Source organism: Pelodiscus sinensis, chromosome 27 (genome assembly GCF_049634645.1).
Source record: "Pelodiscus sinensis isolate JC-2024 chromosome 27, ASM4963464v1, whole genome shotgun sequence".
Classification (NCBI taxonomy): domain Eukaryota; kingdom Metazoa; phylum Chordata; order Testudines; family Trionychidae; genus Pelodiscus; species Pelodiscus sinensis.
In genome coordinates this window covers 8093746-8114360 of record NC_134737.1, presented here as the reverse complement: position 1 = coordinate 8114360, position 20615 = coordinate 8093746, and the positions used below count along the sequence as shown (strand labels likewise).

General features: G+C 51.4%; 1 protein-coding gene across 5 annotated transcripts in view; it reads right to left on the bottom strand.

Moving 5' to 3' along the window:
• The window catches only part of PIK3C2B (phosphatidylinositol-4-phosphate 3-kinase catalytic subunit type 2 beta), an 89454-nt gene that overhangs the window by 52716 nt on the left and 16123 nt on the right, over window positions 1–20615 (bottom strand). For 4 of the 5 annotated variants that reach the window (XM_075910112.1, XM_075910115.1, XM_075910113.1 and 1 more), the window contains exon 2: window positions 3180–4204. In XM_075910112.1, coding sequence (XP_075766227.1) covers window positions 3180–4112 — 933 coding nt within the window. In that variant the 5' untranslated portion in view covers window positions 4113–4204. Of the gene's footprint in view, window positions 1–526; window positions 1777–3179; window positions 4205–20615 lie in introns of those variants that run through there. The other variant, XM_075910117.1, reaches the window with a different exon arrangement.

The window sequence follows — 20615 nt, the reverse complement described above, 5'->3', positions numbered from 1 at the left end:
AGAGACAGTCCCTGCTTTCAAGAGCTTATCATCTAAATAGACAAGATGGGGGAACGAGGCAAAGTGACTTGCCCAGGGAGACTCAGGCGCCCCTGGCAGAGGCAGGAACAGACAATAAATAGCCCAATACTCTCCCCCTCCGCCCCCAGACCACTTTATTTCAGTAGAAAAAAAGTACATTAAAACATCAGAAATTTACAAAGAAACTTGCTGGTGCTTCACACTATGAAACAAGAGGAACATCTCCCTTTTCTCCCCCCCTCCCAACCTGTTTAAAATCCCCCCTCCCTCCCATATGCCAGCTGGGCATGCAGCAGCCCACAGAGTGCCATGCTCAGTCTTGCGCTGTGCGTGCACGGGTCTAAGAGCCTCACTCGCTCTGTCTCAGCACACAATGGGCCCACTGTCCGTGCAATTAACCCCCAGAATAGCTACAGGGAGGGAGAGAACACAACCGCCGCTAAAGCCGATTTGAATGCTCCTTCACAATTAGTTTCTGGCGCCGATTAAACAGAGAGTCACTTACATAACCCCCACCAGCAGACCCCAGCTGCATCTTTCACTGAAGGAGGAGAGGGGGGAGTCCTGCAGGACTTTGCAGGGAAGGCGACTTCGCTCGAACATATATCCCTCCGTTCCTGGAGGCATGGTCCTCTGTATCACCTCCGAGAGGGATTCTTCCCACCCCCCATTCCCTAATTAGCTGCTGATACCCTGTGTTGGGGTATGGAGGGCATGCGCTCAGCCACAGAGCCATGGGAAGGAATGTGCTGCTGCCCTCTTTGCAGCAGGAAGCTACTTAGGACAGTATTGGGAGGAACATATCTATATTTTAAGGGGAGGAAAGCAAGGTAGGATCCAAAGGCTATTTTGGTCCCCCTCCGCCCCAGCAGGGAGCAGCCACATTGCTGCTTACAAGGAGACTCCAGTTTCTTTCCCGAGGATCTTGTGACATTTCACAAGCTGCTAGAACAGTCAGGGCTGGAGACACAGATCCTGCCTGGCTGGTGAAGGCTTATTATACTGGCCACCACTTTTAGCATGGGCTTTCCCCATGACCTTATAAACAGCACAAACAGTTACATTGTCCAGGGCCGTAACTCAAGGAAGCCCATAGATGCCTGTGCCGCAATAGGCCACCCACCAACGGAACATATGGGCAGGACCACGGTCAGATTTTGTTCCAGGTTTGAAAGGCAAAAGCAGCTTTTTTTTGGTTGGGGCAGCAACCCTAATCATTAGGGAATGAGCCGGAGCCGACTTTAAAAGGCATCCTACGCCTGCGTGCTGGAGACTTACAGCGGAGTCTTAAAACCAAGGTCCCAAACGCTAATGGTCAATGGAGGTGGGGGGAGAGCAGGTGCAGAAGGCAGAAAAGGATGCTCAGAATTGAAGAGCGTCCCCAGACCTGCGCTGTATCACAAGGCACCTGTGTATTGTAGAGAGCGGCTCCTCTTCTTTCTTTTCAGCTGTAGGAAACACCTTCCCGCTATTGCTTTCTGATTCCAGCAAGGGCTGTAGCTTCCCCGGGGGGAGTTATGCAAGTGCAAAGGGCAAGGGAGGTGGGTGATGGCACATGGAAAGGGAGGGATTCATGAGCCCTTCTCTTGGTTTAGCTGCCATTCCCGCTAGGGAAGCATTTGAGACTCCTTGCCCCAGACCTGCAAATTCACTTGGGGGCTGTGGTCATGCCCAGAATCTGCCTAGTAAGGCCCAGAGGCTGCCTGAGTTGAAAGGTAGCGTTGCCAGATACTTTCATAAAACATGGCGGGGGAAAAATTGGTTGAGGGGGGAGACCAAACTTGTTGAGCAAAAAAAAAAAACGAGGGGGGGGGCAAAAAAAAAAAACCTGCACGAAGAAAAACAGAGTCACTGCGCCTTTAAATTCCAACACTCCGTGCTCCCTCTGCCCCTGCCAGACACGGCAAGGGAAGAATGTCCCAAGCGGCCTTCCATCCGAGAACAACAGAAAATACTGGACATTTTACATGTCCGATATTTTCTGTTTTTTTTACCGGACAGAGGCCACAAATACCGGACTGTCCAGGCCAATACTGGACACCTGACAACCCTCCTGAAAGGAGAGAGAGAATCGGTGCTTGGAAAGAGGGGGCCGTGCACGAGGTCTCTAGCATCGGGGCGGAGCATTTCATAGCAATCTCACAACCGGCTGCCGACTGGACTGTCAAGGGGTTTGCAGGTCTTCTCCTCTGCTGCCTCCACAGCTGATTGCCTCACTCTGCTGTGCCCTCCAGGAGGGTTAAGGCAGCCTCGTGATCCAACCCCTCTGGGGCAATGTGTTTGCAGAAACCCCCTCCTGCCTGGAGGGAAGGGGGCCTAAGCCAATGCACAGACATCCTTAACGAAGATGCGTAGGCCCCACATTAGAGAGCACAGAATGATACAAGGGTAAAGCCGGTTTCCTTACAGTAATCGGGGAACAAAGAGAGGGATACGAGAGAGAGACAGATTTATTTGCATGCATGCTGCCTCTGTGCAAGACCACCTGCCAACTCCTCTGGTATGCATCACCTCCCTGCCTGGCTGGCCTGCATTGCATCTGTTCCCTGGCAAGCTATTCTAGTAGGCCTGGCCTCAGCTATGTGCAGGACTAGTTCACAGACATGTCCTGAGCCCTGAGCTGCCAAGCCAGAATCTCCTCCTTCCATGGAGCCCGGCAAGCGGAATCCTATCAAATCCTTCAGCCCTTGGGAGTCTTCTCTGTCTCCTGTCCAGCAAAGCCTCCCTCGCACACCTGAAACTTGGCCCCACGCCCCTCTAAGGTGGTGGTGGAAGGAGACAGGGCCCCTTATGGGTATGTCTACACTACACACTGGGCGTCGAGCCCAAACCTGGTTTCCACCCACTCACAAATCAGTCTTGACTAACAGCCGCAAGCACGGCTCCAGCAATTGTCATCTCAGGGTTACGGAGACATCTCAAACATGCTTGGGAACGTCGAGTCCACCAGCCTGTGTCCCTCAGACCCAGGTTCACAGTGCAGCAAAGACAACCCAGGGGGCTGCGAATGGAGGTATATCCCCCTCTCAACTGAATCCTATCGGTCAAGCTTAGAAAGGGCAGTTGTGAATGGGTAGGAGCATCCTAGGTGCAAGCTAGCGACTTCACGCCTGCTTCTCTCCACCGAGCCTCTAAGAATGAAGCCAAAAACTTCTTACCGGATCCACTGAGATCCTGCGGTTCTTGTTGGGCGCCGCGTTCTTCCGGTTGCCAAACTTAGAGACATAGGTCCTGGGAGGGACTTGGGGTGGCATGGTCTTGCTCCGAGCCACTGGCTTTCCAGTGGTCTCCTTCTCGAAGATGCCCCTGCCTTCCTTCCAGCCCCAGGTGGAATCTCTCAGCAGATCCGTGTCATAGGTGGATTTCAAGTTGAGGCGGGTGATGGCGTCGTTGATGCCGTCGTAGTCCATGGTGCCGTAGGGGTCTTCCTCCGAGATCCTGCGGCCGAGCAGCTTTCCGTCGGCCAGCTCGTGGGCTGAGGAGAACATGTTGATGTCTCTGGGATGGGGCCCTTTGTAGGGTAGTGAGGAGCTTTTGAGGGAAGAGTGATTCACCTCAGAGGAGCTCCAGATGGAGAGCCGAGGGGGAAGCGGGGGAGGGGAGAGCTTCTTGGGGGAGCCATCTTGGCACGAGGTCCCATTGAGAGGCTCGCTGAGGAAGTCTTCCCCCGAGCCATCGAAGATGTACAGGTAGTCACTGGCAAGAGGGCACTTCAGCCAAGGCTGGTTCTCTGGCTCGGGTGGCGGGACCGATGAGGTAGTGTTGTTGGTACCAGGAGCCCTCGAACTGCCTTGGACCGAGGGGGAGTTGTAATTGAGGGTGGGGTCCGAGCCAGAGAGGCCTCGCATTATTTTGATGCTGTGGCAGTCGTTCCTGACCGCGGGTTTGGTGTAATCCAGAGCCGGGTCATCCCAGGAGATGAGAGGCCGGTCAGTATTTTGCTTGGCCTGACTCTCCTCTTTGTCCTGCCTCAGGCGGGACAGAGCATCATACTCCATCTGCAGGGCTTCCGCCAGAGCCAGCTCCTTCGGACTGATCCCCACGGACTCCAAAGACTTCCAGTGCTCTCCATTGCCTCTGGTCGCAGACATCTCTCAGGGGAATGAACAAGTGCCAGGGACCAGCTGCTACTTCCTGCTGGATGCCGGGGTTAGGAACAAAGACATACTGCACCACCAGCCACCTGCAAGGGAGAGGGACAGAGACAGGGTCAGCGAACCAGCAGGCTGGCTATTGCTTCACAGAAGGCCTAGCTACAAGGACATCGCATTTATATCAATTCTGACTCCCACAAGTACCACAGCCCCCACCGACCCAACATTTCTGGAAAGTCAAGCCCCTTGTGGTCTGGAAATCTTCGCGCGCTCACCTGCCCCCAGGCAGGAAGGGCACAGAATCTCAATGGCACTCATATCCCCTGGCAAAATTAACAGACCATGGTGGCGATTTCAGATGGAGGGTGGCTGAGTGGAGGAGAGTCCTTGGGCGAGGCTGCCTAATGCACTCCTAACCCTTGGACGCTGTGGGTTCCAAACTTCGATTCAGACAGAAGTATTCTGAGTTATCCCCTGCAAATGCATTTCCCTCTGCGCTGCGTGCTCCGTGGGCCAGGATCGGTCCATTATGCTGCACCGTGCCTAGCATGGTGCAGACCTGCCCTCAGGCGGAGTGTTTGTACGAGGTATGCTAAAAAGCGGTTAATTAGGTAACCATGAAAAATCTCAGCGGTTACACACTGTCTGCAGAACCCGCAGTGCAGCCAGCTCCCGGATCCCAGCCCCACTCCCGGGGAGCCTTATAAGCTTTGCACAGCAGAGACTGGGCAGCAGCCAGCTCCCCGGGAGCCACTGCACGCCAGGAGCCGGCTTTTCCTCTATATCAGAGGCAGCAGCGCAGAGCAGCAGCCTGCTCCTGGTCCTACTCCTGGCTGTTGCCCAGCTCCCAGCCCCACTCCCAGGGAGCCGGCTGCCACCCCACGCTGCAGTCTCTGATACAGAGCCAGCAGTGTGGGGTGGCAGCTGGCTCCCCAGGAGCAGGGCCAGGAGCCAGAATGCAACCTTTACAGTAACTGATAAGCTCATGCTTCTTGGTTATCGGTTTAAATAGTGACACTATTACATTTCTAGTTTGTACACTGAGATAGATGTCTCAAGGCAAAATCCCAAGGCCCAGGTTGCTTTTACCTTGATGATAGAAGGTATAAGGGTGACTTCAGTTACTTACATTGAAGTAAAGACTACCATTACTGGCTGGCTGTGTATAAGGGATCATTATGCCTCCTGCATGGAGGTTTACAGGATCTGTTGGAAAAGGCTTTCTTTTTCAACAGATCCCCCTCTAAACTGCCACTTTTTGCCGACAAAGTGCTGAGTCGGCAAAACGTGGTGGCCATTTTTATGCAAATTAGGCATGGGATATTTAAATCCCTGTCTCATTTGCAATGTTGACCTGCCTAATCTGCATCCCTCTGAGAAATGACATACCCTTAATGAGAAATGACAGTCCAGGAATTTAACTACTAAAACGCGTATCAACAGAAGACCATTATATTGACTCGCCGTTGTGGAGCATGTTCCCAATGGAGGTGATGTTCAAAGAATCCCATGGGCCGTGTATTGAGCTCCGCGTAAACCCAAACCATACTGTGGGCTGCAAACAAACAGGCTGCGGGCCATGTGTTAAGTAGCCCTGCTCTATATTAACCAAGACTAATCAAATCCAATAGCTGAGGTGCAATGTGCACCCTGGATCGTGGCGCCTTTGAAAGCACTATTTTGACTTCCCAAAATTCAGTTGTGAAAGGAGGTGAACGGGGCGAGGGGGAGTCAGATGCAAACCACCTTTTCCTTCCTGGCCCCAGCCCAAAACGTCTCGACCACGGCAACCACAGAACTCTATAGCACGGAGCCAGATTCTCCATTTCCTCCAACTGATCTGACAGCCTGGAACTCTGCTTTCAGAACTGCAGGCTGCTGAGGTCTCTGCCGGCCAACACGACATTGCTCAGAGGAAGGTATTTCACCCCCTCTCCCCTTCTTAGCAAAATAAATAATTACATGGATGTTAAACAGGCAACCGGAGTGAGACCAAAGCCCCAGGAGGCACGGGCGTCCGGCTTCTTTAATCCCTGGAGCTGGTGGCCAGCTCAGCATTTTTGCTCTGCAGTTGAGAGAGTCCAGCTCTTGATCTTCGTAAAGGGTAAGGGAGGGGCTCATTAACAGAGAGACTGCCATGAAATAGAGCAAAGCTTCATCCACACGCTCACAGCTCTGCAAGGAACAACACCTGTGGGTAGGCTAGAAGGGTTCTGAAAAGGGAGAGTTAAATATTTCCCCCTTTATCCTGGTTTCACGGGGCTGGGGAGCAGCCGGTAACATCTTACAACTATGGCTACATCTAGACTGCAGGCTTCTTTCAGAAAAAGCTTTTTTTGGAAGAGATCTTCAGAAAAAACTTCTTCCGAAAGAGAGCGTCCACACTGCAAAAGTGCATCGAAAAAGCCATCTGCTTTTTCAAAAGATCGCGTCCATTCGGTGTGGACGTTCTCTCGCATGTAAGCTGTGATTACTATGGACGGAACGGCCACCAGCACACCTGTACCTTTTCCTCTTTCCTTTTCTTGTGAAAGAACTCCCTCTTCCTCGTCCACACACACCTTTTTCCGAAAGAGCTCTTTCACAAAAAGTCTTCTTCCTCGTAGAATGAGGATTATAAATGTTGGAAAAACCCCTCTGATTTTCTTGCAGAAGAATGCAATTGCAGTGTGGACATTCCTCAAGTTTTGTCAGAAAAACTGCCGTTTTTTCGACAAAACTCTGTAGTGTAGACATACCCTGAGAAAGAGAGAGAGTTAGAGAGCACGTGTGTGTGCCCACACAACCTCTACCAGATAGAATCAGAGATGCTCACCTGTGAGTCATAAACCTTATACTGCTGCTACCTAACAGAGATTCTCCTTTAGCAGAAGCAGTAGGGGGGTCTGCCCTTTTGGAACAGGACCTTTGAATCCGGTCCCCACCGCATGAAGGCATACAGTCCATGGAGAATTAGGACCTATGACACTACTTGTCCTGAATTATAGGGGACCATGTCACTGAATGCTCAGAATGTGCCATTCCAGCTAGTAAAATCCACCCACATCTTATGCCACGTTCCGTGCCGGGATGCCATATAGCTAACCATCGCTTTCACAGCTGGGTGTGCCAGTGAGTCATGGGATGGTCACTCTGCATCCCACCCAATGGGAACTGGATATTTGGATGGCACCATGGGATGGGCGCGTACTGGTGGGAGAGCCGTGAGCCCCCTGCCCTCACAACCCCAGCACGGCTTTGAGGACATGTCTATATGACCCCAAGGTCCCGGGGCTCATTAGGGATGTTAATGGGTAACCAGTTAGCTGGTAAGCATCACCCTTCATGGTTAACGCTTAATGGAGGGCTGCTCCAGCCCCATTAGACTACCATGTGGGGTTGCCACTTCCAGCCCCACACAGGCTGGAAGCCAGCAGCCCCATGCGAGGCTGGAAGCATCTGAGCTGGAACAGCCCCTGCTCATGGGACCCACATTGGGTTTGCATTCTATTTCATGATCATCCAACTTTTACTACATCCCTTTTCTCCTGTGTATAAATTGGCCTGCAATGCACTACCACAAGGCTTTGAGGCTCCCCTTAAGTAGTTACCCCAGCACAGGGGGAATCTAGCTGCTACAGCTTCCCCAGTTACGAGCCCAATGGGTCCCTGTTCTCCAAAGCCATGTTTCTGTAGTATGGAGGACACTTTCTCCGACTGGATACCTCACAGGGTTGGTGTTTTGCTCCCTGGCTCTCCTCAGGGTCGTGAGGGAAAAATCGCCATGAAAATCTCAGTACAGCATAATTCAGTAACATCCAATGCAGGAGGCTCCCACATCAGAGGGCAAAGGCAAAACCAAACCAAACCGTGCATGCTGTTCCATGCACGTATCAGGCAATGGAGGGCATTGGGCACTGAGCCTAATCATGTGCAGTCTTGCTAACTGCATGCACCTTTCTTGCACCCGGACCTCAGCTTTCCACAACTGAACAGAGTTACCAAGTAGCTTCAGAAAAAATACCGGACACACTTGATGGGGGTGGGGGGGCACTGGCTGGGAGCAGAGCGGGGCTGGCCAAGAGGAGGGGGAGACGGGAAGCAGAGCTGGCAGGGAGGTCGGGGCCAGCAGGGTTGGCCGGGGGAGATCGGAGGCGGGAGGGAGGACAGCCGGCAGGAAGTAGGGCTGGTCGGGGTGGAGGGTCAGGGGCAGCAGGGCTGGCCGGGAGAGATTGGGGGGAGCGGAGCTGGCCAGAGGAGATTGGGAGGAGGAAAACCATCCGGGAGGAAGCAGGGCTGTTGGGAGGGGTCGGAGGGAGTGGGGCTGGCCAGGAGGAGCGTGGGGGGGAGAGAATCGGCCGGTGGGGAGCGGGACTGACTCGGGCACATGCAGATCCCAGGGCGCTGCCTGTCCTGTGCATGGTCCCGGAGAAGCATGAGGAGTCCGGCTACGGCTCCACAACACTCTTGACCAGCGCTCAGGAGCATGGACAGGGCTTCTCCTCCCCTGCATCACTCCTACGTCACACACAACCTCCCAGCGCCGATCACGCCCCACCTCCCAGCCACTCCTCCCGCTCGGCTTCCGTCGGGCGCCCAGCTGGAAAACCAGAAAATACTGGACATTGCACATCAGGTATTTTCTCAATTTTTTTACTGGACAGAAGGCGCAAATACCAGACTGTCTGGTTGAATACTGGACACCTGGCAACCCTATGGCTGAAAATGTGGCCCAGCCTCTAATATAGAAGCAGGCAGCCTCCTGGAGTCACAGGGTCGGCTCATTCCAGGCTAACAGGGCTTCCTCCTTTCACTCCCAGTAGGTGTGAACTGACTTGAATGGCGTGACTCATGATTTAAGAAAAGAATCGGGCGCAAGGGATTCACTGGCCCAGTGCAGGATGCTTTCTCAGAGAGTCCACTGCCAAGCCTTCTCCCTGTTCACCAGCGCTCCAGGCACAGTAACTAGCAGGCAAAGGGGCTGGCTACCATCTGCATCGGAAACAAAGTGACCATCCTTCTGTGGGTGCCAAGCTCTGAGCACATGAATAGGCGGCAGTAAAAGAGCACCGCTCCCCCTGCCCGGAGAAACCCCGCCAGCTAGCGATTACCAACCACGGGGAGCGTGGGCCAAACCAGTAAAACACATCAAGCGGAGACCGAAACAATCTCACACCCTGTTCAAACCACATGGCCGGGCGGCGTCAGACAGGGGAAGGCGAAGGGAGGAGAGGTCTCCTTTGGGACGCCCCAGCTCAGCAGTGAAGTCACATCTTGGAAAGACGCCCCGTAGAGCTCCTGAAAAGCAACTGGAGGTGGAGGAGGGGAAATATGGCAATGCCAGTTACCATATGCTCATGGTATCAGGGATAAACATCAGAATAAGGAGCCGTCTGAGGACATGGTGTGACTTTCAGGTCCTACAATTCTGGTAAGATGTTTGGAATGAAGAGAGTTTCAGCAAAGAAAGTGGAACGGGGGTCGGGGGGAATGCAGGGTACTTCTCCTGGTGGCAATTCGGTGTCACCTGTGCTGTCTTATGGTGGGTGCACCAGGATGAGAAAGGAAAAGAAAGAGAGGAGAGCTGTAAAGAGCGAGCGAGAGAGAAAGAGAGAAAGGGTGTAACACACACACACACACACACACTCCCTCCTGCTTCTCAGTGCCCTGTGACTGGCACTGGCCGAGCACACCAGCTTCCTGTCCACACGTGGGCAGGCAACCAAAGCTGCACTGTCCTCCCAGGATCCCCTGGCTGTGGTTAGCGACGCTCTGGCAGGGTTGCCTTCAGGTTATTGGTGGTTTTGGTGGTTTGCTGGCCCTGTGCTGAGGGCTGGGCCGACCCTGAGTTGGCCAGACTTCTCTGTGGCCTAGACAAAGAAGCCCACAGACACACGGCCGCAGCACGAGAGGCTCCAGCGCATAGTGAAGCCCTGCCCAGGCTGCCCATCACAGGTCACTCCTACTATAGGCCAGCTAAGGGGCGTGGAGGGGTGTTCAGCCTCCACAGGTGTACCACCCGCCTCCCCCACAACACATGGGGAGCTTAGCCCTAAGCCAGAAGGACCCCCTGACCTCAAGGTGTCTGAGAATTCAGCACCTCTGCAGAGACCACAGGGGTGGCTATTATGAAGTGGATGCCTGTCCAAGACCTGCCACTTTGTATAGGACCACGGGGGAGGGGGGCTTTTGGTCACCGCCAGCCTGAGCTAGAGTGAGAGCAGGGACCAAGGACGAAAGGGCTCCAGGTCCACTCTCCGGCCCCATATCCCCTTCCCCCACCCAGCCAGCCAGCCAGAATGCTCTAGCCATCAGGCAGCATCTGCCATGGCTTAAATAAATAAGGGGATATACCTCTGCCATAGAACTGGAAGGGAAGGTCATTGAGTCCAGTCCAGTCCCCTGCCCTCACACCAGGACCAAGTACCATCCCTGACAGATTTGCCCCAGATCCCTAAATGGCCCCCTTAAGGGTTGAACTTAGAACCCTAGGCTTAATAGGCCAACGCTCAAACCACTGAGCTATCCCTCCCTTATGCTACTGCAGCAGCACTGAGGAGGTGTATCCAAGCCGGGGGGGGGGGGGGGGGAATAAGACTTGATAATGGTGACAATGAAACCACAGCACCTTTGCCAGCGTGGGAAGGGGCGGCACAGGCCAAGTGGGCGAGTCAGTGGCCCAGCGCAAGGCCTCGCCTGCTCCTGACTGAGGGCTTGTTTCCCGGCACACAGATGCTCAATTATCCCCTCGCTGCCTGTATGTCAGAGAGTCTATTTGTTCCCTTTGCCACCCACGTGTCAGTCCTTTCTTCCCATCCTGTGCCACTGAGTGCAGAGACGCGCAGGCATTTTCTGTCTTTTTTTTTTTAATGGAAAACGGCGTTTCAACAGAACCAGCGGACCCTGCCAAAATGTTCCCTTTGTTGCCAGTCGAGGAGGGGTTTCCCGAACACCAAACTCACAGATTCCTAGAGGTCGAAGCAAGAAGGGACCCCAGTGACCATCTAATCTGACCTCTGGTAGGGTACTGGCCAAAGGAATTCCCCAAAAGAATTCCAAAAGCAGAGCATTTAGAAGTTAAAAATGACCAGTGAATCCTCCATGACCCTTTGTAAATCGTTCCAATGGTTAATTACTCTCATTGTTAAAAAATGCACGCCTTATTTCCAGTCCGCATTTGGCTAGCTTCGACTTCCTACCACTGGATCACGTTATACTTTTCCCTGCTAAATCGAGGAGCCCATTAAAAAATATTTGTTCCCCAGGCAAATATTTATAGACTCATCAAGTTACTCCTTAAACCATTTTTTCCACCAAAGCTAGACAGTCTGAGCGCCTCACTATAAGGCAGGTTTCCTAATCCTTTAATCCAGGGGTGGAGAACCTAAGGCCTGAGGGCTGCATCCGACCCCCAGTTTGCCTGGCTCTGGCCCCCAAGGCATGGGGCTTCCCCCCAGGATCAGGGAGCTGTTGTTGGCACTCCAGCTCTGACCCCCCCCATCCTGCCCAGACTCACCCACCCCCACTTTGCTCCTGCATCCTACCTCCTGAGCAGTCCTCTCACCCCAAGCCTGCTTCCCAGCAGCCCCCTTCCACACACTGTGAACCCCTTATTTTTGGCCCCACCCTAGAGCATAGGGAGCCCACAAAATCTACTCACCCGGGCCCCCTAGGCACTGGTGTATGAGGGGAATGTGGGGAGTGTCTTTCTGCTTCCCAGTTGAGGGCCATGTCAGTGAGGTCTTGATTTTTGTTTGTTTGTTTTGCTTCTCATTTTTGTGTGGCCCCCGACTGATTTTTCTGTGGGTCAGCAGTCCCCAACCTAATAAAGGTTCCCCACCCCGCCCTCAGAATTCTCCTGGCTCCTCTCTGACTCCTCTCCAATTTGTCAGCAATCTTCTCAAACTGTGGGTGCCCACAATGGAACCAGTTTTCCCGGCCCAGTTGCGCCAGTGCCCGTCCCAAACACTGAACATTTCTGGGGCTTTGGCAACTCATTAGTTTTCAGTTTAAAAACAAAGAACAATGTGGGTGTTGAGTGCTTGGATGAAAACCTGAAAAAAATGCAAAGACCAAGAAAAAAAAATTAAAACCAAACCTCTGTTTTGTCCTTATTTTTCACAGGGAAAAAAACCATAAAAACCATCTCGCCAGCCAACTATAGCTGAACATCTCTGAAACAGCAAGCGGGCCAGGCTCTGCAGCGTCAGATGAGCAGCCAAGAATCTGGATGTGTAGCTAAATGAGAGATGGCCCAACTCCATCAGCTTCCCTAGCACATGTACAGTGGCTGCGTAGGGAGGTGAAGGAGCCATCAGAACCGGTAGGTAGCAGAGGGAGAGATGTATCCCCATCAGCGCTTAAACTGTGCAAGGCACCTCCGTGTCAATTTATAGCACTGGCATCCCTGCGCTTGCTGCATGTAAAAAAAATTGCATCTCTTTAAATGAAGCACCCACCGCAGGGCCAGTGCCTCTTCATGCAAAGAGTTGTAGAACTGTCCGGGAAGGGCTGGATGGAGCATGATCTCATTACACACCCAGCCGGCATTCCTCCCAGGACTTCGGGTGGCACCAATCAGGCGAGCATGCTACAGGCAAACACAGCGTGGATGAATATGTCCGGGAAGGTGGGATATGATGGTCAGAAAGATGGGGCTGGGTAAGATGCTTTGATCCGACCCACAGGCTGTATATGGCCACTTTCTAGTTATATCCTGGCCACCGAATTTCCGGGTGGACTCAGGCAGCAGGATCCTATTGAAATGGCTCACGGGTCTCAGTAACTGGGCTACCCCGGCAGGAGCCGAGAACCTTTTAAACAGCTGCAGCAACCCCAGGCGGCTGCCAGGCAACATGGGAGCTAGCGGCAGGACTGGGAGCCCCAAGCCCTTTGCTGTGTTTTTACTTCAGAGCCTCCAGCCCCAGACAACTCTGAGGTGAGACTAGTCCCCAGCCCCGCCCCTTCCGCCCCATGCCCCGCCCATTCCGTGATCATGTACCAAAACGCATTAAGTAATCCCGCCCCTGCGAAAATTATTGCCCATCCCTGGGCTAAATCCTACCTAGGGCAGAACTCTGAGTCACAGCGAGGTACAATGATACCCTACCTACTCTCAGACGTGGTGCTGGAGCAGGGGAGAGGACAGCATGCCCTGGAGAAACCCGCCTGATATCACAGAGCTAGGCCATGCTACCTGCACAAGGGGGGCATGGGACATTCTGTACAGCGGGGCTGCTGAGAGTCATTAAACCAAATTGTGACTCCTTTATATGCAGTGCCCCCAGCAACCCTGCTTCCCCCACCTATGCAACAAGGACTGGAGAGCAAACTCCCTTCTGCAGCCAGTAACATGGTGGTGAAGAGGATCATGTGAGACGCAAGTGATATAACCAAGGCTTTGTCTACACCACTAGTTTTTGCCGGAAGAGGCAATGCAAATGAGCATATTGTGCTTATGAGCATATTGTCACACTTCATTTGCATAATGTATTCCGAACTGTTTTTGCACAAAAACAAGCAGTGTGGATGTTTCCTTTTTGCACAAAAAACCCTTATGTCTCTCCCGGAGAGGGTTAAGGATCTTGCGCAAAAAGGGGTTTTTGCACAAAAAGGACACGTCCACACTGCCTGTTTCTGCACAAAAACAGCTCAGAATACATTATGCAAATGAAGCATAACAGTATGCTAATCAACACTTCATTTGCATTGCCTCTTCCGGCAAAAACTGGTAGTGTAGACATAGCCCAAAAGAGGGAGGGCAGGCTGTTCCCCACTGCTCCCCAGACTCCAGTGGCTTTCTACAGAGGCCTCCTTAAAATGGTTTGTGTCATAGCTCCCCTCTGCTGCTGAGTCATACGCAAACAGAGCTGCCACAAAACCTGGGTTAGTAAGATCAGTGTAAGAGCTTTCCCCTTTGTGGGAGTGCCCGGTTTCAGGCAGCATGCACATGTATGTGGGCAACAGCACAGGGTCCAAGGCAACTGAAAAGCCAGATAAAAAACAAATCTAACTCCATCTGTGTTCTGATCACCCCACGTGTCTCCTGGTCACACTCCAGGGTGTACCTGAAGCAGCATTTAGTATTTCTCTGAAGACTCCCTACCCGGCAGCAGCGGACAGAACTGGGGGAGATGAATCCAAAGCCCACTGCATTCAGTGGAAAAAACTCCCAGCGACTTCGGTAGCCTTCAGATCAGGCCTGGTGAGATCTTGCCAAAAGGATCAAGAGAGGAGACGCTCCTGAAAGCAGCAGCGTGGGTTTAACCCAGTCATATCTGCCCTCCCAGCAGAACTGTACGCCCCCTGCACCTCCTCTGTTTTGGGAAAATGCCGATTTGTCAAAACTGAAATGTTTCACAGGAAAGAGTCATTTCAGGTGACTTTTTTGAGTTGATTTTTTTTCCCAAAACATTTTGAAATTATCCAAGTGTTTCAATAGAGAATTATTCCAAAGGGGATTGTTTTGAGCAACTCCCCCAGCCTGTGTTGTACAGGAAATCAGATTAGATGAGGATCACAACAAATTCTTTTGGGCCTTGGAATCTTGGAACAAAAGGAAACATTCCAGACTTTTTATTTTTAAAAATTCCAAATGACTTTTTATTTTGAAATTTAAGCTAATTATAAAGTCAAAAAAAATCAACATGAAACATTTGGCGACCAAAATTATTAGGAGGCTGGAACGCATGACCTATCAGGAGAGACACAGGTATTTGGGTTCGTTTAGACTGCAGAAGAGAAGAGTGAGGGGTGATTTGGTAGCAGCCTTCTGCTTCCTGGAGGGAGGTTCCAAAGAGAATGGAAAGAGGCTGTTCTCAGTAGTGACGGATGACAGAACAAGGAGCAATGGTCTCACATTGCAGTGGGGGAGGTCTAGGTTGGATATTAGGAAAAACTATTTCCTTAGGAGGGTGGTGAAGCACTGGGATGGGTTACCTAGGGAAGTGGTGGAATCTCCAACTCTAGAGATGTTTAAGTCTTGGCTTGACAAAGCCCTGGCTGGGTTGATTTAGTTGGGATTGGTCCTGCCGTGGGCAGAGGGCTGGACTTGATGACCTCCTGAGGTCTCTTCCAGCTCTATGATTCTCTGATTCCAAAATGACGGAAACATTTCCAAACAAGGGTGGGTTGTTTGTTTTTTTCATTTTTTCCCCAGTGGATGGACAATTTCAAGATTCTGACATGTAGCACCGTTTCAAGGAAGGAACATTTTTTGATATCACAGAAATTTTCACAGGATGAGAAAACCATTGCCCGTCGCCTGGACTCTGGTGGCTTTTCCAAAGCACAGGCAGCAAAATGACGTATTTGAGGGATGCTTTCAAAAGCCAACCATGAACGGGTGAAAGTCTCCCTTTCATGGAGGATCACGAGGCCTAAACACCAGTTAAGCATTCAGCAGAGTGGTGCTTCAGTCTTGTGCTGATAAAGCCCACTGTATAGGGATAGATCTTATCCTTTAGAGGTTTGCAACAGCTGCCATATGAAGAGAGATTAAAAAGACTAGAACTTTTCAGCTTAGTGAAGAGGAGACTAAGGGGGGATATGGGAGCGGTGTAATCATGACTGATGTGGAGAAAGTGAATAAGGAAAAGTTATTTACTTGTTCCCATAACATAAGAACTAGGGGGGTCACTAAGTGAAATTAATAGGTAGCAGGTTAAAAACAAACAAAAGGAAGTTTTTCTTCACACAGTGCACAGTCAACCCGTGGAACTCCTTGCCAGAGGATGTTGTGAAGACCAGGACTTTAACAGCATTCAAAAAAGAACTAGATAAATTCACTGAGGACAGTTCCATTAATGGCTATTAGCTGGGATGGATAGGAATGGCATCCCTAGTCACTGTCAGAAGCTAGGAATGGGTGACAGGGGATGGATCACTTGATGAATCCCTGTTCTGTTCATTCCCTGTGGGGAATATGGCATGGGCCACTGTTGGAAGACAGGATACTGCGCTAGGTAGACCTTTGATCTGACCCAGTATGGCTGTTCTTATGTTTTTTTAGAAGAAGGTGGCTCTTGACAGGCAACCATTAAACATGGGAGCTGGCTCAGTCCTGCCCTAAGTGCCCTGGTTGCTTCTCATGGAAAAGCATGGAATTCTGCACTGCTGCAGGGGTGGACTAGAAAATCTAATAGATCTTTTCCTCCCTCCCATTTCCAATTGTTCTCTTCAAGTCTCAGCTCTGCTGGAAATGCCTGATGTTTTCCTTGCTCTAGCAAAGGTCACTTAGGTAAACATCCATCTGCTTTTTTCATTAGACACCCTCTCTCCTCCTAGAAAGCTATTAAAAAAGAAGTATAAGGTCTGACATTTGGCTGGTGAGGTCTCAGTCTAGGAATGAAAGGAGCTGGAACCACATTGCAAAGGAACAGAGAAGAACAATTTTTTCCTCCATTAAAAAATAATACTAAAGGAATAGATTTCTGACTTTGAATTTCCTGGCATTTGTCAGGGTCACGTCAGATCTTTAAACCAACACTTTCTGTCCTCTCTTGAAGAACTGCTTCCCAGCGCTTGCAGGGAAGCCATCATGCAGGCCTGTGGCTTGGCTGAAAAGGTATAGTTACTTATCGTGAAATTCACTGCAGTGCACTGAAATCCCTCCCAAACCCTATGGTTAAAGTTTAACCCATTTCCTTCTCAGCATCCAGCAACCCAGAAAGCAAGAGACCAAGCCCCAAAAAAGACATCTGAATTTCACATCAGCAGCATGGAATTATTGCAATGCCCCATTGGAATCCATTTCTAAACTTTCATTAACCAACCACTAACAAAACCAAAATGGAATGCCTATGCTGCTATCCAGCTGTTTACATGATCCAGGCATGTTGCAAATATTCGTTACATGGTGTGGGACAAACCAAACCTGCTAACAGGAGCTAGGCCCTGAGCCCACAAAACAGAGCAATAAGGAGTCACAATGGAATGACTTGCCTGCTTAACGTGAAGCACGGGCCCAAGTGTTTTGAAGCCCCAGTCTAAGGTCTCCACATTTAGTGTTGCCAAGTCTCACCGTTTTACGGCAACTCTTGCAATAGTTGGTGTGTCTCTTAAATCCCTAGTGCCTGGAGTCATGTGATTTAGGTGAGTGCCTCACCTATCATTTAGGGAGCTCTTAACCCTACCAGTTGTGAGCAGTGTCCTCTCTAAGATTTTCCAACCATGAGCGAAGTGAGTTTTGGCTTGTGCGCCAATATTGTGTGCTGGTTTGGAAGTGGTACCCGATTTATTCACACACACATGTTCCAAGCAGCCGCAGCAGACCCCCCCTACCATGCGGCAGATCCTGTTCTTGGCCCCAGCTGCCAGAACAGGCCCCGGCCCCACCTGCCACGTGGCAACCCTGGCCACTGGAGCAGGCCTTCCCACCGCCCCGCCACGCGGCAGGTCCCACCCCCCCCACACCAGCGGCTCTCACCACACCCGTCTCAGCTGGCCCTGCCCACTGGAGCAGCCACCTGCCATGTAAGTGCTGCTGTGTGTCTCTCCAGAGGAGGTTGGGAGGAGGGGGAGAATTTTTTGTGCGCAGCTGCGCACCTTAGCAGGAACTAGGGTTGTGAGGCAGCTCTTGAAAACATGATCCTGAAAGGCTCAGAGCACAGAAGGCCAATAAAAAGAGCTTAAAATGGATTATTCAAAACAAAGTAACCCCTCATGAGTTTTCAGCCAATATCATAATTTTGGACCATTGCAGGCTGGCAATAATGCAAGCCTTTGCTATTTGAAACACCAGCCAAAGCTAGAGGGTAAGAGCAAATACACCCTTTGTGCCCAGGGACTGGAGACACTGTTCCATCTCACAGCTATCGCGAAGATCAAACCCTACGAGGGTGAAGATTGTTTTGCCCAAGGGAAGGGAAATGTCATGTCCAGCACCAGCCTCTGCTGCACACAACAGATTGGGAGGTGAACACCTATGGCATAAAAGGAAAGTGAATGCAGCTGCCGGGGTGCAGTTAAAGGGAATTTTTCCTTTCCAGCCCAGGGAATCCACCAAGAATGAGAAGCCTGGCTGTCAGTCTAAGAATACAAACTCCACCCTCACATCTGGCCCATCTCAGAATGGGATGGGTTTATTATTACTGTCCTTTCTATGACCAGTGAACTTCCTCCAACAGGGCTGCTACATCAGGAACACCTGACTGTATGATCCAGTGAAGTCTTTCCATTATCAGCAGCAGGTTTTGGATCAGACCCATACCATCGCCAGGGTGGATCAGGCCCACGGTTCATGCAATCTGGTATTCTGCCTCTGATAGTGCCAGCATCAGCTTTTCCCAAAACCCCTTCATGGAGCATAAGGGAACAGCCTTCCCAGATGGGAAGTTACTTCCTGACCCTGCTCAGGTCTGCTTAGCCCTGGAGCATGAGGGTATAAATATTTTGATCCCATTCAGTACAGTAGGGAACATTGCTATGATTGGTAGGAATGTCTAATCAAGAAAGCAGAGACCATACCACGTTAGGTGGCGAACAACAATTCAGAGACTGAAACCCACTGGCATGAACCATTCATGGCGAGATGTCAAATCACAAAAGCATCAAAATCCAGTGGCTGGATTTTAGAAGAGCTCAGCCCCCATTGTTCCCGGGTCAGGGGAGGGCAGATTCTCCACTGTTCTCAGCAGGAGCTGTTGGGGGCTGAGCCCTTTAGCAAATCTGGCCTTAAGTAATTAGCGAATGGTGCAAGAGGCTGCTGACTTGGCCAATTAACTGTTCACGGCTCATAGCTCACCCAGATCTCCAATTTTGTTTGGTCACGCAGTTCTGCATCACGGAGGACCATCCAGACCTCTCTCCCATCCCCCTGCATGCAGATGGATTCCTAACACGCATGCTACTGTAAATTACCAGATACATCCCCTCGAGGGCTGACCAGGGTCATAGGCAGAGGGGCTCGGTGGGGAGGCAGGGAGGCAGACAGAGCCATGCTGAAAATGTAAAAGGGGTAGGGGGAGCTGAAGAGAGGCCCAGCCCCCTTTTCTCTTTGCTATGCATGGCTGAACTGATGGCTTCTCACAGCTGGCGTGATGCACAAGGGGGCAACCCTATGGGCTATAAGCAGCATCAGACCCTTTCAGCCATATGGGTGGGAGAGTTCGCCTCACACCCCACACTTCTCTCTCTCTCTCTCTCACACACACACCCCCACGCACTTGAACACACACACACACACACACACACACACACACACACACACACACACACACACACACACACATATTTCCTTTCTACATCTCGGGGGTCTCAAAAGAGACAGTCTCTTCCCAGGCCTCTACCAGCTACAGCAAGGAGATTTACAGCAAGATCATTGAATGCGGAATCAAAATCCCCAATCTGCGGCCCTAGGGACTGAAATCCTCTCGCTACCCTCAAAGCCCCAGTCTGCATTAGGGAGTTATTTTGAAATAACCCCCCTTATTTTGAAATAATAAGCGGAGCCTCCACATGACCAGAGGCTGGTTATTTCGAGATCTGTCCTCCTGCTTTCCTCAGGGAATAACGCTGATTTCAAAACTGTTATTTTGAAATGGCGACTCCCCAGAGTCATTCCAAGTAATTGCTCCGCAGTGATTCCTGGGGCTCTAAGCTGATGTAGTGCGTCCACATTCACGGAACCTGCCTCGGACTCATTTTGAGGCTTCCCCGTTATTTCGGGAGTTATTTCGAATTTAGTTATTTCGAAACAATTTCCTAGTGTCGACATGCTCCAATGCAGCACAGTTGGCTGTGGGGCAAACTTCCCCCACCCCGCCCCCTGCCAATGCACCTGTCCCTTGCATTGCTGGAGCAACTGACCAAGAGGGGTGCGTCTCTCCATGGCCATCAGTTAGAAGCTGGGGGGGAGGCTGTGAAGTTGGGAGTCGGACCAACCCCAGCCAAGCTCATTCCACGTGCCGCCGCCCACAGCAACCCAATAATTTTGCTTGCCGCCAACATCAGCATGGATTCGAGCCAGGGACCTATTGGTAAATGGCTCTAAATCTCCATAACCGAAGTGCAGAATCCCCCACCCCATTTCTTTTGGCCTATGGCCTGTTCGACAGGCACTTTGATTTTCCTCTCCAGCCCCCTTTTGCCAGCAATCAGCCCAGCCGAGAGCCATTTCGTCCCCGGCAGTTGCTTGTAGCCAGAAAGTGGGTTGATCACAACAAATTAGGAGCTATGATCCCGCCAAAGACATTGCATCCACTCTGCTTTATTCCCCCTTTCCCTGGAGCATCCAAGAACATGGGGCCCGGACTGTGACAGGTATAATTTTAAAGGACTAGGGGCCAACTTTTGTTTTCTCTTTCGGGGCTCGATGAACACCCTGCTAGCTGCCTGAGTGAGTCCATGGTGTGCCATGGCACGTCTGCCTTCCAGCGGGGGATTACAGAGATGCGGCGGGGGGCAGCACATAGCTGCGTCCCTGGAATGACAGCGAAGCCAGAAGGACAGAGGGGCAGTCGCGACCGGAGTGACAGTGCCCACTTTACCAAGCCACCCCGTTCCTGGTCAGACTGCACAGAG